We start from the raw sequence: 19316 nt of genomic DNA on the forward strand, positions 1-19316 counted from the left end.
CATATATTCTGATATAATCTATGTCTAGATAACCCAAATACTTTTGGAGGTCCTCAAATTTCAAGAGTAAATTTCTTCACCACCATGCTAAAGTAACAAGCATAAAAAATCACATTTTTCAGTTTGTCAGTTTACAACTAATCTGAACGTCCTGCATCTTGTGGTAAATTATCCAATGCATATCTCTTTTAGGAAGGCTAGTTTAAACGTTTTCACTTTTACGAATATGCATTCCTGTATAAAAGTTTACATTGAAACTGTTTTTTTAGCGCTCCTGAAAAGTTGAGTTTTTCACATTCATTACTTTAGCATGGTGGGGACGATATCTAATGAATTACTGGCAAATCTACACAATATTCTTGTGGAAGTCATTATGCAAAATAATTTATGAATATAACTTATCCAGTCATAAAAGTGATAATCTTCCCATGACTTTGCCTATGTTACCCATGAAGATATCTAGGGAGATCTTCAGTGAGTCATTTAATTTAATTAAATTATGAATGCAACTGGTATAGAGATCAAAACAATTGCTAATTGTTAAAAACTGAAAAATTTAATTTAATTTAATTTCTTAAGACACCCATCAATTGAGTATTAAGGTCATACCAACTAAGCAGTTGGCTTTGGCTCCAATAAATCTTTTAATTAATCTTTTTAGCCAGAGACATTTTCTACCCACAATCTTTTTTAGTATTCAGATACCCATTTCAGTTAAAGTTTTATTAGAGAACGATCACTGAAAGGTTATTTATTTAGCCTTTCTTACATTTTTATCATAAATGTTTTGAATAGTTTTCTTTCTTACCACTGCATTTCACTGCATTAAAAAAATACCTAACTTTGTGATTTTCCAATTCAAGATCCTTGTTTTGGATTGTAGATGATCAAGAAGTTTCTAGTAAGTTTTTTTAGAACTTCTGTCTAGAAATTGTACAAATTATCCAAATAGTGGTTAAACTAACCATTGGAAAAGCCAAGCTTTCAGCTTCTCTAATGTGTTTTTAAATGCTTGTTATCAGAATAGTTGGAATATTTTATGTTTCTGTAAAACTGTTAATCTTCTTTTTACACTAGTGATTCAAACATTTAAATAATTTACTTAACAGTGTTAAAATTAGGGTGTTAATGAAGAGAATCTAAATGAAAAATCAACAACTGCATTTACATTTACGATTCCATTTTTAACAATTAGCAATTGTTTTAATCTCTATAACGGTTGCATTCATAATATTGATTGCAGGTTGAATGTACCATTTGAGATAATCAGAGAAAAAAATGCTGATCATGTAAAATAATTTTCCTCATGTTAAATCAAGAATTTAATATTTGAGTTATGTTTCACTGCTACTTATATTTAACTAGTCATAATGAATATGAATTATGAGAAATATTTTAAAGTAGGTGAAATAAATAACTAGTTTTTTAAGCATTAGCTACTGCACAATTTTGTATCAAACATCAAGTAAAAAAATTAATAAATAAATTTAAAAAATATAATGGGGTTAACTTTTTCTATTTGATTTTGTTATCTGTACTATCATATTAATACTGTTAAGTACTTGGAATTCTTTCGTATGGTTGAATATCAATATTATTGTTAATGAAACTCTACTTAGCAGCAGGTAGATGTAAATATTGTATTATAATCATTTATTAAAGACCAGTTTGTTTGGGCACTAATTAAATGTAGAAATAAGTAAATTACATACGATAATATGTTGTAACTACAAATCCACTCACAGTGATTCACAGAGACAAAAATTCCACTGTAACAGCTGTGACTTCAATAAGACTGTGCTGATGTTAAGCACTACTACTGACATTATTATTGAATTTGGTGGATTAATGTTGATTAAATTATGGTTTGCATAAGAATAAAATTTAAAAAAATGTTGTATTTACAAATTCTATTATAAAGCGATGAACCGTCAAATACATTATATATTCACTTTAAAAATTAAATTATCACACTGCTATAAGCTAATGAATAGCTAATACATACATTCCTTTATTAATTTAATTTAATTGTATTTTTTTTTTAAATGTTTATATTTTGAAATGTTTAGGGAAAAATATATTTATTATAAACAATTTTTCAGATTTTTCTCCAAAGAATTAAATAGCTCACTGTTAAGAATAACTGAGCAAGCAATAAAAAATGCTGAACAAAATAAAAATTCTCAGTCTTGTTTACTTCAGACAATTTTGCATATGAGGGATAAATATAGGAACAATGGAAAAGGTAATGTTAAAATAAATATAACAAACAAATAAGAATTGAATTTTATGATTTCATTATAGTTAAATAATTTACCATAATTTTAAATAGTTAAAAATGCTTTCAATACCTTTTCTTCTTCAATAAATAGACAAGGTGTAGACGTTTCATAATCTAACTGCATATAATATTATAACTTTTTATTCCCCCAAAATACATCTGAGGCATAAATAAGATGTCCAAGCTGAGAAATGAGAAATTTCAGTTCAAGAGGCCCTTGTTAGGGTTTTCCCTAACAAGTACGTAACTCAGTTTCTTACCAGTCATGGGGGCCTTCAGGAGTAGACTGGCTGGGTTTGGCCTGGTGGATTCGGGTCTGTGCCCACATTGTGGGGAGCAGGACGATGCCTTCCATGTGTTGTATGAGAGTACCAAATACAATCTGTAGTGCAGTAATTTGTCGACTGGTTACCATCAGAGCAACGCTTAACATCAGTCAAAACTGGAAGGACCAGGCTGAATGGTCAGTGCTTGCAGAATTTTTGTACTATTTGGCTAGGGAATGGATTGCAGAGGGAATCTAGGGTACTGCTTGGTCTTGTCCCTGCATACTTTGTTTTGTTATGATTTCTTGTTAGTGTTGTTTTTGTTTTGTTAGTGTTATATCAGTTTTGGTTGTTTTGTTATTAGTTTTATTTTCATGTTTCTGTTTTTGTATTTTTCTGAGTTTGTGTTGCATGTGAACTCTCTTTACCTTTCAAGTAGGTAGGTGATTCAAGTCCCTTCAACGATTATAGTTTTCAGTCTTGCTTGAAACTGGTGATGTGTTTTGTTAATTTTAGTAATCATTACACCGATGGGAATGTCGCTTGTGGCATTTGCATCTGTTGGATCCTGGACCAAGGCAACTGAGAGATGTCATATGCTGAGGTTTATAAGATGACTTCCAGTAAGCCCATCAGGGTTAGGTATGGAGGGGGTGGTTGGAGGGTGTCTTCCCCTAGAGGATCAAGATGAGCTTGTAGAATATGGATGTGGGTGTCTGAATGTCATGTTACTTGTTTGAAGAATTATACTCTAATGTTTTTCTTTGTGATGTGATTATATTGTTTTGTATTTATTCTTATATCAGGTTTGTATTGTTTATTTAAAACAGTCCTTTAGCTTATTTGTTTTTTATGCTTGAATTGCATTAATTGACCAGATTGACCATGGCTTAAAAATCCAAGGTTATTTCCAAAATAATAATCTTAACTGAAAAAGAGCCACCTTACAAAGATATGTTTTCTCAATAATAGGACAGACTGTTTCGAAGAGGTATGGAATAAAGTTAAAATGGAATCTGGTAAATCATTCTACCACCAGGTTTCAGGTTACCTGATGATGGAGAAAAGCTTCTTGACTATATTAATCCAACTGTCTTTGGACATAGCTGAGAAGTTTGCGAATTACTATGAAGCTGATGATAAGTGCAACGATGATAATACTAAGCATAAAGATGCAACTGAAAATGATATATCATTTCATATTAAGAATTATTTGTTATAATAAAGATTTTACTGAAGAGGAACTTAATTACGCTCTGAGTGAAACAGCAGTTGGTCCAGACACAAGACAACATTCGATATGAAATGATCAAAATGCTAAATGTCACTCCATGGAAGAAAATACCGGAGCTTTTAAAAAAAATTTGGGTTTCTAGTACATATCCACAATTGTGGAAAAAAGCAATTATAGTTCCTATTTTAAAAAAAGGGAAAAAATCCTTTGTACGCACAAAGCTACCATCTCGTCTTGAGCTACCCCTAAAATTTATCCTAATTTAATACAAAAAAAAAACAATGGTTCAAAATAGATGAAAATAAACTTAAAAGCTAACAATTTAAAGCATCAAAACCAGAATATAAAGCTACCCCTAACATTTATCCCAATTTAATACAAAAAAAAACAATGGTTCAAAATAGATGAAAATAAATTTAAAAGCTAACAATTTAAAGCATTTGCATTCATTAAAGCAATGCATTAGGAAAAACTTTAGAGCAATGATAAATTATTGACTCATGTGAGTACTTACAAAAGAAAAACGGATTTCACCTCATCAGACGGGGTCCCAAAAGTTTCATTCTACCACAGACCAGAAGATTAATATAAAAAAGGGAAATTTAAATAGTTTCTTAACTAATAAACAGTGCATTCCCGTCTTCTTTGATTTAGAAACAGCTTTTAATATGACTTAAAGAGACATGCCATTTTAAAACAGTAACAAGATTGGGGAATAAGAAGAAGACTTTCAAGTACCATTAAAGATTATTTGGAAGAAAGACTCTCTTGCGTTAGAACTGCTAATTAATGTATTCATCGCTCAGGTATATACAAAATGGTATACTTCAAGGTCGCCGCTTAGCAGAACCTTGTTTTCAATCGCAGTGAATATGCTTAGTGCTATACGATTCGACATTGGAAGAAGTTTATATGAGATTGTGATTTTCTAAGCTGATGTCACTTTGGTCAGATTAGATAAGTTTAAAAACTGTCATGCAGCCCATAAGAAAGGAATGAATAAGGAAATGGGTTTGCTTACAACGAAGTTTAATTCCATTAATACCCAATTTTGCATTAAAACAAGAAATGTTCTGACACCTAGAGAACAAGTTGCCATTACAAGACCTCGAGTTGGTTATACTAGACTCTCTTCATCTTACATATTGCAGGAGAACAGAGACCAATATATGGGAACCGTGACTCATACCTCACAGTGAAACATATAATAGAAGAGTGCACATTATAGAAAGACCTCAGAAAGAGGCTAAAATTAACCAAAAATTTGTAATCTATTTATCTTATGATGATAAAAGAGAGAGGAATTATCAAGTCTTTAAGATTAAGTGGTTTGTTAGAGCGACTAAGACTTTAATACCTGATATGTTTTATGTCAGGATTACTATTTATTGATGTTCTTTTTTTATCTGTGTTTGTGTTTCTTTTAAGCTAATGACAAATTTCTTTAAGAATGTTTTCTTAATAAATGCGTGTTCTTTACACCAACTTTTGATAGTTTTAACGACATTTGTTCAGAAATGGATTGTATGTTTAAGTGGCAAGGGTATGTTTAAGTGTCATCTTTTATTCTTCTGGGGTTTTATTGTTTTATGAAAAGTCTGTTTTCCAGCCGGCCTCTGTGGTGCGAGTGGTAGCATCTCGGCCTTTCATCCGGAGGTCCCGGGTTTGAATCCCGTTCACGCATGACATCTTCACACACACTATAAATCATTCATCTCCTCCTCTGAAGCAATACCTAACAATGACCCGGAGGTAAAAAAGTTTGTTTTCCAGATGACTGCTTGACAAGACTGGTCTTTTGACAGTTGCTTATTTTAGTAAAAGTGGAAAAGCCCTTATCATTACCTTGTGATAAGAGATAACAACCACATTAGTCGATGTCCACTATATGAAAAAAAAAATAGTACTATTATTATTATAATTGTTATTTATATGGGTCTCCTTGAAGCCATCAGCTATGATGCTCGAGAGATCCTTCGAATCCGTGATGTCGAGGCGAGCCAGTAATTTGGCCCGAAAGGAAACCACAACCTCCTGGATGACTACTGACAAGGGGCTTTCGGCTCCCGCTTGCGAAAGGACTGAAACCACACAGAATCGCGTCATGATCTGACAGCGTCTTGTCCTTCAGACCTTCTCACTCATGATCAATACTTGATCCGTTGGGTTCGGTGGATTAGTACAGTCGTAGCCTTAATTCAGGCAGGTCAATCCCGTCCCCGCTATCGCTTCATAAAGAGCACGGCTGCGGCGGTCACTTACCGTTCCACTTCACAATGGACTTTTATCGTTGAAATTGTCTTCGACCAAGACGGTTTTGCTCATTGTCTGCCTATCTTCACGATTACTGTCAAGACGATGATAGAAAACATCGAATGGACAATTAACGAAATACAGAAACTAAACAACATCACCGTCGATGTCTCTAACCGGCAGGGCACTGGAGACCTTCATAATGGCGTTGCACCTATCAATATCGTAAACCCACTCAACAGCGAATGCCGTTAACTCTCAACGGCGAATGCTGATTTGGCTAGCTGCACAGAATGCAGTCGGCCTTTTGTGACCTTTAGGACCAAATCATGGACCCTCCGACTCCTGTTTGAATTAGTTTAGCCTTCTTAAAATTCTATAGACTTATGGCCGGCCTTACAAAATTGAAAGCAAAGCGCCGAGTGGTCAGGGCCCTTGCACTAAGAGGCACTCAAGTGCCCCGAATTCCGGCAATTTTAGCACTTGCTTCCTGCTACCGTTTAGCAACGCGACCGCTGACCCATCCGATATGAATCCTGCCCATGTTGTGGAGTTTAAGAGCAGCATCCCAAAGCACGTTGTGGTCGCCCTCTGGAATATGTCGAAGGCTGGTCTTTCTTTCTTTTTCCTGTTTAGCCTCCAGTAATTACCTTTCATATAATACTTCAGAGGATGAATGAAGATGATATGTATGAGTATAAATGAAGTGTAGTCTTGTAGAGTTTCAGTTCGACCATTCCTGAGATGTGTTGTTAATTGAAACCCAACCACCAAAGAACACCGGTATCCACGATCTAGTATTCAATCCGTGTAAAACTAACTGACTTTACCAGGACTTGATCGCCGGAACTCTCGACTTCCAAATCAGCTGATTTGGGAAGACAAGTTCACCACTAGACCAAGCCAGTGGGTGTCGAAGGCTGGCCTGAGAGACGGAAACGTCACTGAGGTCTTGTCCCTGAAAGCCCGCGTGACGCCTTCAAGAATGTCACGAGATGTCTTGGCGACAAGTTCCTTCACATGAATGAAGGATTTCCTTTCGGACTTCCCTTTAAAGGTCGTGTCCGCTCCTATAACTTTCTTCTTAATAGAATTTCTTCTCCAGTATGGACTCAGGGCCACTGCTTGCCCCCTTTAACGCGGATTTGTGGTTCTTTGTTTCTCCCCTTACGGATTGACAGGATGTTCTTCACCTCCTTAGTGGATACTTCCTGTTACCTCCTATCTAAGGAGGTCGGCAAGGGCGTTCCCGGTAGATTTGATGATTACTGTCTTAATAGCATTTTGCATGATGGAGCATTCCTATTTTATTGAGCCTGTCAGTGCTCAGCTCCTCAATAAAGATTGCGAACTTCCGTTCCTATCGTCTAGTTACTCAATAATGTGATGGATGCTGGGTACTGTCAGCCTACTACCAAAATTACTACCACATCTACTTCATAAAAGTTACTGATGGAGTGGTTCTCGAGCTCCCACCTCTCAAAATAATCAACTCCTACAGATGAGGCCCACAACTTCATCATCCACCATCCAGTGTGAGGTAAGGGGCAGTAGAGACTTGTCAACCCTTTAGCTCAGTATATTAGTTTTATTTATCACTAAACAATGTGATATACATTAAAATTGATTTTAGTGCACCTTACTGCTTTTTAAATTTCTATATTAATTACTGAGCTCTTTTGTTGTGATTGCTGTTTTGTCAGATAAGCTTTATATTTAAATATAGTCAAGATTATTGTTTCAAAAATCAACAAAGAAAGACTACCTTCTTCACTATAGTTCATAAAAGTGACCATAACATTTACTTTGGAAATAAATAAATGCATATAAATTTAATTATTTTTATAATCCTGTCAACAATAACAGGCTTATGTAAATTCAATGGAGAACAAAAAATAATTTTTTTTTGTCTCAAGAAGAAAAATACAGAGTGATTCAAAGAAACGGGAAATTAAAAAAATTAAATAACGTTAATGAAAAATTTTTTTTAGAAAATGAATTTTATTTCATGTAATTGTACAAATGTTGCCATTTTAGGATACATACATTTTAGTTTATTTTTTAAAGATGACATCTTCCAGGTGACCTCCTCTTCTACGTAAACACTCACGAACTCTCTTCGTTAAATTGTTCATGGATTGACCTAACATCTCAACTGGAATTTCCGCAATTGCTTCTCGGATCTTTGTCTTCAGTTCTTCCATTGTAGCAGGTCTACTGTGGAACACTTTGCTTTTAAGGTGATCCCACAAAAAGTAATCGCAAGCTCAGAGATCAGGCGATCTGGGAGGCCATCTAATGTCACCATTTCGTAAAATGACACGTTGTCCAAACAATCTGCGTACAGCTGCCATCGATATTCGTGCAGTATGTGACGTTGCTCCGTCTTGTTGAAACCAGGCTGTTTTAAGAATCGGTGGAAATCTCTTTTGTAGTTCCACAACAAAGGTTTCAAGCATGGCTACGTAACGAGCCGACGTCACTGTAATCGCAAGACTGTTGTCATCCTCAAAAAAATAAGAGCCTATAACACCGTAAGATGACATAGCACACCACACGGTCACTTTCTGGCTGTGCAACGGACGCTGGTGTAGCTGCGTAGGATTTTCTTGTGCCCAGTATCTGAAATTTTGCTTGTTAACAAATCCACTGAGGTGGAAATGCGCTTCGTCTGTCATCCGCAGTTCGTGAACAAACTCTTCGTTATCATTTATCTTCTGAAGCATTACATTACAGAATTGTGCTCGCACAACTGCATTGCTCGGTTTCAGTTCCTGGACGATCTGCAACTTGTATGGATGGAATTGCAAGTCCTTCACTAACATTCTTCGAACACTTGAACTATGCAATTGTAAAGATGCTGAGAGACGACGAATTGACCGATGTGGACTTCGTGTGACAGCATCTTGTAAAGCTTGAACATTCTGTGGTGTACGGACGGTTCGCTCACGGCCTGGAGGTTTCTTTTTCATTGCCAAACCAGTTTCAACAAAATTAGATTCCATGTGCTGATGGAACACGGTCGTGCCGTCCCAGATTAAAATGACGGCGAAGTTCTCTAACTTCGCCGTCATTTTAATCTGTGTGGAGGGAGTGCGTAGAGACGCACTCCCTCCACACTGTCATTGTTTTTGTAAAACGCTTTGATAGCAAATGCACGTTGGGCACCACCAAGGATCCATGACAATTAAATGGCAGGTTAGATTAGAGAGGCTGGCGCCACTTATCAAGTGGTACCAATCGCCCACGGCTACCAACACAACTTTCAAAATTTCCCGTTTCTTTGAATCACCCTGCATGTGATTCTAATAGCATTTTTTTCTCCCAAATTCAATCATGATATCGTGTTTCCCTGTCATGCGAGGTTTTGTAAGAGACATGCATTAATCATTTCAAACATTTTAATACTTTCTGCATTTTTAACTGCACAATATTCAAACATTTGACTCATCTAGAAAGTAAGAAATAACGATTTTCTGCAATATTTCGCTTGTGGAGCATCTCTTAATGGCCCAACAATAATCGGCCAGCATATTAGGATTCCATTTGCCTTAATACCTTTTTTCCATATCTGAAATCTCCTAATGAAAGTGTTTCCCTTGCTCATTGCTCACTGCGCCAAGATTTTCCGGTAAGAAATCTAGGTGCAAGAGCAGGAAGTTTACTTTTAAGGACATATTACAACCCAAATTTTTATAAGGTGTTATAAGATCGTTGACAATATTACAGTAATTTCTGCCTTTTAATTTCCCAAAAAAACCCTGAGTAACATTTTTGAATGCTTGCAAAGCTGCTTTCTCCAGTGGATTCAATAAGTCCTCAAACTTTTCATCATGCATGAGTGATCATATTTGTGGACCCACAATTATTCCTTCTTTCATTTTTGCATCACTAATTTTAGGAAATTTCTGATTTGAAGTACATGAAACCAGGAGTATTGTCCATGGTCTTGACAAAATTCTTCATTAATCCTAGTTTGATAAGTAACAGAGGTAGATACACATTTTTAGAATTACACAATTGGTCATGTTTCACATTTTTCTGTTTAAGAATGAATAACTCACGTTTAGGCCATTCTTTTCTAATGAAATGATTTTTTCTGTCCCTACTCCCATTCACACAAGAAACAACAGCACTTAGTGTAATCAAGCTGCAGACCAAGAATACTTGCAATTACCTTCAAATTACCAAAAATATTCCATTCATCCACTGCATATTGAAACTTTTCCAATATGAATTTAAAGGCTTTAGATGTTTCTTTCATGCTAGCAGAGTAAGCCACAGGTACTGATGGAAATTTATTGTCATTATACAGAAGCACAGCTTTTAAACTAACTTTAGACAAATCAATGACTAGTGTCATTCTGTTGGGTTATGTACAATATATAAAGTGTCTTCATAAGAGAAGAAATGTCATTATAAAACACTAAGCCATTTTTTCAGAAAAATAGTCTTAAAATTTAGATTTACGATTACAATAAGTACATATCTTTGTATTATTTTGAAGAAGATTCCATTCATTTAGCCAGGAAGCTAATTTTAGACTGTTTTTTGGATAACTTCAAATCTCGCATGAGATTGTTAAGATTTTCTTCAGTCAGTAAATGAGGCTCAGATGAACTGCTTTGTTAAAAAGTTGTATCACCAGAATCTGTTTCTTTTTCTTCCTTACTTCTATCAGACTCTGAGCTCTCTTCATCTAATGTCACATGTTCTGAAGGCTTTGGTATTGGCAATTCTTCACAGTGTTGAACTGGTCTCATTGCAGATTACAAGTAAGGGTACACTACTGTATGGTTTGATTTTGATATAATCCCTTTAATGTGTATTAAGCAGAAATAACAGTCAGAAGAGTGATCTTTGGGTTCCCTCCAAACCAAAGGAAATGGCATGTGTGTGACAATGGTCAGATGGATTAACAGATGGTTTAAAAAACATTTAAAATATTAAAAAATTTAAAACAACAAAGAAACTCTGGATGATGAAGAAATTCCGAATACATATTTGAAAACAGGATTAAAAACCTGCATTAAGTACACCTGTTAGTACTCATAAGACAAAAATCTTGTTGACCAGTGTTTTCAATTAGTAATGTACTTTTAAGCTAGTGAAAATTAACTAGCTGTTTTAAACATCTTGAACAATACATTTTTCTTTATTATCCTCTCTAAAATGCAGTTTGTTCTTTTTAACTTTTAACACTTTAAAATCAAAGGATTATGATATTTCTGATATTGTTGTATGTAATACTAACTGAGGGCACTTTAATGCTAATGTCAAGTTTTGCTTTTATGGGCAGATTATCAGTGATATGATGAACCATATATTTTATGAAGATTATTAAACTGCTATTTATTAAAAAAGAATAAATAAATTCATTGATTTATAAATATAACACATTTTTAACTCAGGTACAGCTGCCATTTATTTGAGTTACATTTCTGAAGAAATATATATCAATTCTGGAATAATTTAGTTTAGGTGATGGATGATGTAATATGAGATTTGCTTTCTCTGATTAGCAAGAAAAATTTAATTAAAAAAATTACAAAAACAAATCACTTTCTAAACAAATTGATTTAGACTTTTAATGGTATAGAAAAAAGTAAATTACACTAAGAGTACTTAAAACTAAAATTCACTAACAAAAAATCATGTATGTAGAAAATGTACGTGTGTTAACATATATATGCATTCTCTTGATTCTTTATCAGTTCTTAATTAATAGATCAAAAAAGTATTGTAATAAATTTATAAAGCATGAAAATGTTGAAAACTTGTGAGAAGAGTAGTCAAGAAAAATGTAATTATCTTTAGAAAACTAGTGTTTAAAGTAAATATTCTTTTCAGATATGACTGTAATGGATATCACAGGATATATGGCTACTTTTTATAATGATGGTTATCTAACATCAGCAAACCATTTGGATTTGGTTTTGTATCACTTGATGCTCTACCCAGATATACAGCAAAAGGTACAAGAAGAGATGTCAAAAGTGACAACTATCACTGTAGATGCTGTAAAAAAGCTGGAGTACACAGATATGGTTTTGTCAGGTGAACAAAATTCATGATTTTTTTTTAGATGTTTAAGGAAATAAGTAAAACTGATAATTATAATCTTAATTGTCAGATTACTGTGGTTTTTGTATTTTAAGATATACAATATATCAAAATGTGATGAAATAAATTCATTCAACAACTCTTAAAGTATTATGAAGTTAATTAACAGTCTCATTATTATTACTTTTTTTTTTGAAGAATAAATGTTGAAAGGCATTATTTGCTATAATCATTAGCTTCTAACAAATACCAAAAGCCTGCAGTGAAATTGAACCCAATGTTATTTGCTGGTTTATAACCAACAACAAATCCTTTAAAACTCTTATGAAAATAAGATCACCTCCTAATTTTACATTACCAAGTATAGTAAAAAGAAAAAAATAAATAAAAAATAATAATAATAAACCTTTATTTTCTTCAACATACAAAATCAGCCTCAGCTGAAGTTAAAAAGAATATAAGTTGATTAGATTACAATATTTTCAGTTAAAAATTAATATAAAGTAAGCATAACAATAAACAGAGTTCTCTTAAAAGAGAGATAAAATGAATTTTCTGGTCTTTACTTCACCTCACTCTTAGAGTAATCTCTTTTCCATAATACAGTTAGTTCTTCTTGCCTACTGATCATTTCTTTTCATTTTCTGCCTTGCCAATTCTACTTCCTTTTTGCTATCTTTGTTATTACATCTTGAACCCTATTTGTTTTCTTTGCTACTTATCATGAAGCCCTGTTTGCTGTCAACTCATTTCTTTCTCTTTTCATTCCTTCTAGTAATTCTTATCATATACTTCTCCATTGCTCTCACCGTCATTCTTAGCATACTGTCTCTCTTATTGTGTCCAGTTTTACTAGCATATGTTATGGCATTAAGGATCAATCTATCCATCCATGAACCATAACTTCACTTTAATTTTTATGGCTATTTTTGATTTAAGAATTCTTTACTTTTCACCATCTTGCCAACCCAGAGCATATCTCTGAACAATTTCAGAAAATTGACAGCCTATTCCTATGCAGTGCTAAAAGTAAATTACCTCTCCCTTCTATTTGGATATTGTCTGTTAACAAATTTTCTGGTTTACAATTTATACAGATAAGTCGGCATTTATTTGGATTCACATACAAGCTGACTCTCTTGCACTTCTTAATTAAGTCATGAGTTATTTTTATAAGCTCTTCCATACTCTTAAAAATGAGCAACATCAAAATCATTCTGTCCCATCCATTCTTATTCTTATCTTGATCAATCCATTCATCACAAAAATAATTTGCCAGTTTGAAAAACTAATGAAAGAGGAATCATAAATTCCTTCTATAATATTAAAATTTTGGTTATCAACAACTACCCTACTTAAGGTATTATTTCCTTCAATAAGGTATTAATAATTTATTTTGGAAATCTATGAAAAAAGGCCATAGGAAATATATAAACTTTAGATTTCATAATCAGTTCTCTGATTGTGAAATGTGATCTACTGTACCATTTTTGGTCTGTTATTATATATTTATAATGTAATATTATATATTTTAAATAGTTTGTGGAATAATATTTCTATATATATTTTATGTTACTGCCAGTAAAGTTGTTACATCCATAGTTTATTCAGTACTTTTCTATTTCCCTTTTTAAAAAGTATTATCAGTATTGAACATGCTCATTTCCTAGGTATAACTGATTTGGTTAAACATTGACTGTAAGCATCTGTTAGAAACAAAGTAACCATATTTATTTTTAGCTTCTTAAAACCCACTGAAGTTGACAAACTCCACTTTTCTCCTGTAGTGACTTTCACTCACTTACATTTCTTTAGATAATTGAATATCATTAGTCATAAGTACATTCAGGTTATAATTCTGGCCATTTACAATTAGCTAATTGTATCGTACAATTACATTTTTCCACTAATTTTTATAATTTAAGAACTATGTATACAAATTCTTCCCTATTTGTCTAATGTTAGGATAATCTAAACATTTTCAGGATTTCAGCAATTTGCTTGACTCTTAAGTTCCAATCTTTTAAATAGAGGCAGTTAAAGCTGATCAGATTTGGGCTATATTCTTCATTAGATTTTAATCTGAGAAAGTTATTCTATATTTGACTGTTGTCAATTGTGGAACCCGATTGCATGGAATCAAAGGTGGCTTTTGTAATCTTCAAATTTTCTTGGAAAGAATTTCCTAGTACTTGTATATTAAAAATGTTACACTTTTCTCCTTAACCATCTCATTTATTTTGGATTTCTTAACATCCATATTTATTTTAATTACATCTTTCTTTATTTGTGTAATATCTTCTTCCACTTTACTTCGCTTTATTTCTGTTATTTATTTTTCCACGTTATGCAATTTCAGTTATTTCAATAAGATTTTGTCCAGCTTTTTGTTCTATTTTATGATTATCTAGTTACTAAGAAAGACATGATAATAAAGTTGATAAATAATTTAAAAAACAAAAGGATATTTATTTTCCTGCTAGGTTATTTATTTACCTACTAATTAATCACTTGTAAGCTGGAATACTTTAGTATACGACCTTGACTGTTTTCAGTAGTATTACTTTCTCTTTCTCTCTCCTGAAATAACTATGCACAATACATTATTGAATAATAATTCCACGATGCAATCCAATAAAGAAATGAGCAAAAACCTGCTTAATTTCATAAATTTTTAATTACCTTCATTAAATATATATTGAAATGTTGCAACAACATATTTTTCAGTATAAACATTATATAGGACACACTATAAACATTACACTGTATGTATAAGTATGGTGCAAATGATCATCCCTCTAATAATCTTGTTCGAAATGGCAGGTCTTAAACATAAAAAGTAAATAATGTATTTGCAAGTTGCAAGCTAATGAAGATTCAAGCTTTTAGAAGCTTGTGGCTATAAAAAATAAGCTATAATATAACACATAATGACAGAAAAAAGTGGCTGCTCACATTTTGTTATGATTTGTTTAGCTTTGTGTATTCAATATACTTAATATTTTCAAAGGTTAAGATACATAATTATGATTCTAAAGGTTAAAATAAGTATTTTGTTTGTAAGTTTTGATAAATAGAAACAAGTTATAAAATAAGATGAACAAATATTCATTTCTTATGTATAAATTGAATGTAAAGCTGTATAATTCTGAAAAAAACTTTTGTTACTTATTTGTATAGTTACTCATAAATAAATGCCAACAATTAGAAAGTTATGAATATTTCTACATTCCAGTTATATCAATGTTTTTTGTTCTAAGATTGTAATTTGTTTATGTATTTATTTTATAGTTTGCATTATACTACAAAGGAAAAAGTAAAAAGTATATTTGACTAGAAATTTATCATTTCTGCTATGTGATTTCAGAGCTGGAGAGATTTTTTACACTTTTGCCTTATATTGGAAGGATTTGTACTGAAAGTTGCACTTTAGGATCTACTGTTATTGAGGTTGGAACAAACATAGTAATCCCATCATATGCAATTCATCATGATCCTGAATATTACCCTAATCCATATACTTTTAATCCTGAAAATTTCTCTGAGGAAAATGTAAGCAAGCGATCAAAATACACGTATTTACCTTTTGGGCATGGACCACGCATGTGCTTAGGTACGTATAAAAAAACTAAATCATGTCTAAATATTACATTAATACAAAGGGTAGCAAAATGTAATGCATAGTGGAATGTGCTCATTTAAATAAAATAATAGTTTCATAAACTAGGACATTCAGATTCATTTATTTTAAACACACACACCATATGCACATGTGCACACATTCATACACACACACAAAAGGGAACAAAATTATAAAACAAAACATTTGATTAGTTTTTCAGTCCAGCACATAATCACAATACATATTTAAAGAAAATGTCTTATAAATATTAACATGAAATAAAATCGATTTTTGTTAACTGAAACATCACAATGGAGAATACATTACAAGCTGATACGTATATATTTTTTTTTATAATTTAAAAACTTATATAGGAAACATAAAAAACTCCATCATAAAAAACTTCCATCTTTATTTTACAAGTTATATTTCTTTACTATGAGTTTGTACCCTTCTCTTTCTCTCTCTCTCTCTCTCTCTCTCTCTCTCTCTCTCTCATATATATATATATAATACTTTTTCTAAAAAAAAACTTTTTTCTTTAAATGTGTCTACTTTTGATTACACCTAACCTGACATCACTACTATATTTCTTTCAGCTTCTGGATAAATTTTGTCATCAGTAATTTGGTTTCAAAACCTTGTCTAACCATTATACACTTCACATATTTCTTGGTCTTTCTTGTGTGTATCTTCTTCTTTTAATGAATTTGAAAATGGTTGTCCACTAGTTTATACTTAGTGAGAAATTGTTAAAGGCGAACTCTCTCCACAGCTATTTTTGCTTTTTTTGTCCATTTGCTGCTATGACTTTTCAAAATGTCAATTATTAATTTTTTTATCTCCTTTTGCTAATTTAAATAGATCAACTAGATCTTTACTATTTGTATATTTTCTGTCTCTTAATATTCAGCTGAAAAGTTTAACTCTTCAACTTATACTCTTAATTCATTATTAGTCTTCTTCGTGCATTTTTATTTTTTATTTTGTGTTAATTGCTTTACAATTAACTGACCAAATATCCTGCTCTCTTTCCATCTTCTTTATTAATCTTTATTACATCCAGTCCTAACCTATCACTTTATGTTCTAGACTAATCATATTTAAAGTTTTAAAATTCTACAATTATCTGCTCCAATTTAAGAGTATTATAGTTCTATACTCTAAAATTCTTCAGACGAGTAGTCTCTACTCAGTGATCCAGTTGCTGACTACTTTATTTCAAATTATTTTAGCCAAGAAACTCTATCATATTGAAAAGAAAAGGAAAAAGGAAAACATTTTCTCAGAAAACACACCAGTAGTTTTCCATTGATTTCAGGGTGTAAGACTATGTTACACTTAGCACGGATGTCCTCTCTCAAATGTGGTTGAAAGTAGAAAAATTTCAGTTACATAGGAGAAACAATGACATAATTTCCAGCTTTCATTTCTCATATAATTATTCTAACATTTAAAATAACTTATTATTTAAATTACCTATAAAAAAAATTATTTGACTTAATGATATAAAATAAATGTTTATTGTTTTAATAAAACTAATTATGCTCATTTGTCTATATGTGTGTATTCTTAGTTCACTTTAAAAGTACTTTACAATTAATTTATATTTTCTGATTAAAGGTATGAAACATGTAATCATAGTAACAAAACTTATGTTGTGCCATCTACTCAAAGATTATGAGATACTTCCACCTAAAGATAAACCAGCAAGACCAGTAACACCAACCAAATGTATGTTTACATTTCAGCCTGATCAAGAGTTGTTTCTTCAATTTAAAAAATTAAATTAGGCTTTCATTCTTTTTTGATACTTTGATACGTACATAAGACAATAAAATAAAATGATTTTACAAGACAAAAATCAGTTTTTTATCATACCATACCATACTACTATACTTACTTTTTTATCATTCTACATACTAATAATAAAAAAATTATCAATAAAAGTATGCCAAATGTATTTATTTATTTTTTTATTTTACCCTCTGGGATCACCGTTAAGATGAGATGAATGATTTGTAGCGTGTGTGAAAATATCATGCCTGACTGGGATTCGAACCTAGGACCTCCAGATGAAAGGTCAAGACACTACCACTCGTGCTACAGGGGCTGGCAAATGTATTTATTTAAAACTAAAATTGTCCACTTTTAGCAATTATTATTTATTTATCTTGATTAAACTGCAATACTTGTAAATTATGTTATTTTTAAATCAAACAGCAATTAAAAGTAAATAAAATCAACCTGTTCATTAGTATAAATAAAATATTTTTTATATTATACGACCTCAGACACATATTTGAATGTATTTTAATGAGGATAATGAGATGATGAAATATTAGGTGAAAAATGCCAGACCCTTGCCGGGAATCAAACTTGATACTAAATGATGTAGCATATCAGTCAATCTTCATGCAACCTTATAATCGCTCAATTACTGACAAAACATTTTTTTTAATATGAATTCATTTTTTGAAGTGGGAGTGTTTTTTGTTTAGTGAGGAATTCATTGTATGTTCTGTATATGTATGAGTTTTTATTAGAAGGTGTTCAAGCAACAATTTAAAATTTTGAACATAATAAAGTTATTATCAATAGAAATAATAAAGAAAGCAATTTAAAATATTCCACTTTTTGAAGAATATGTGATTACATTGATCATTTAACATAAGTAGTATCTGACAGTACTACTAATTAATAAGTAATAATCAATCTCTTGTTAATAGAATTTCTTAGTCATATTTTATATGGGGGGATACGGGAGACATTTGTGCAGAAACTGGATCTGAAAAAGATAGAATTGATTTGCAATTTCAAACAAGATACTATAGCTGTCCATTCTAATCACACTTCCTAGAAAATAATCATTATTTGAGACTTGCGTAAAATTAATAACTGCATTCCAAATTCAGATATTTCTGCACTTCTCAGAGTTGGAAGAACTAATTGAACTAATTGTTCATTTGAAATCAGAATTTCAACTACATTATAGTGAGTTTGCCATACTCAGCATATCTTTTTTAGTGAAGAAAGCCACATGAAATCCCTTCACTTCTAAGTAACCACGGAACAGAGTACTGATTATTCTTTAGAATGGCTGTGGTATTTTTGGAAGTATTTTATGGCATAAGTAACAGATACACATGTAGGCAAACTTGCCTACATGTGTATCTGTTATGGCTAATACAAAGCCAGACAGAATGGTGTTGAAAGATAAGAATGAATGAACAGGACTGTGACCGACCTGTAATGAATTTTCTGATTTTGATTTCCAAAAATATACGGATTTTAATACTAGATCATGGATACCAGTTTTCCTTGCTGATTGGGTTTCAATTAACTGCACTTCTCAGGAATGGTTGACCTGAGACTGTACTACACTAAACTTCATTTATATTCACACTTATCATTCTCATTCATTCTCTGAAGTAATACCTGATGGCGGTTCCAGAAGCTAGACAGAAAAAAAAGAGAGCTCTCCAAAAACTCAGCATTAATAACATGAACTGTGATGCCATTGCTGGCTGCTACATTTATTTATATTTATTTATAAATTATAATTATTTATAATAATTATTTATTTATTTATTTTAT

General features: G+C 32.0%; 1 protein-coding gene across 1 annotated transcript in view; it reads left to right on the top strand.

The window, feature by feature from the left end:
• The window catches only part of LOC142320036 (cytochrome P450 6j1-like), a 46444-nt gene extending 28932 nt beyond the window's left edge, over positions 1-17512 (top strand). The window contains exons 6-9 of the mRNA XM_075357716.1: positions 5210-5324; positions 11885-12091; positions 15465-15710; positions 17343-17512. Coding sequence (XP_075213831.1) covers positions 5210-5324; positions 11885-12091; positions 15465-15710; positions 17343-17512 — 738 coding nt within the window. The remainder of the gene's footprint in view (positions 1-5209; positions 5325-11884; positions 12092-15464; positions 15711-17342) is intronic.
• The last annotated feature ends 1804 nt before the right edge of the window (positions 17513-19316 follow it).

The sequence above is a fragment of the Lycorma delicatula genome, chromosome 2 (genome assembly GCF_047948215.1).
Source record: "Lycorma delicatula isolate Av1 chromosome 2, ASM4794821v1, whole genome shotgun sequence".
NCBI classification, from domain to species: domain Eukaryota; kingdom Metazoa; phylum Arthropoda; class Insecta; order Hemiptera; family Fulgoridae; genus Lycorma; species Lycorma delicatula.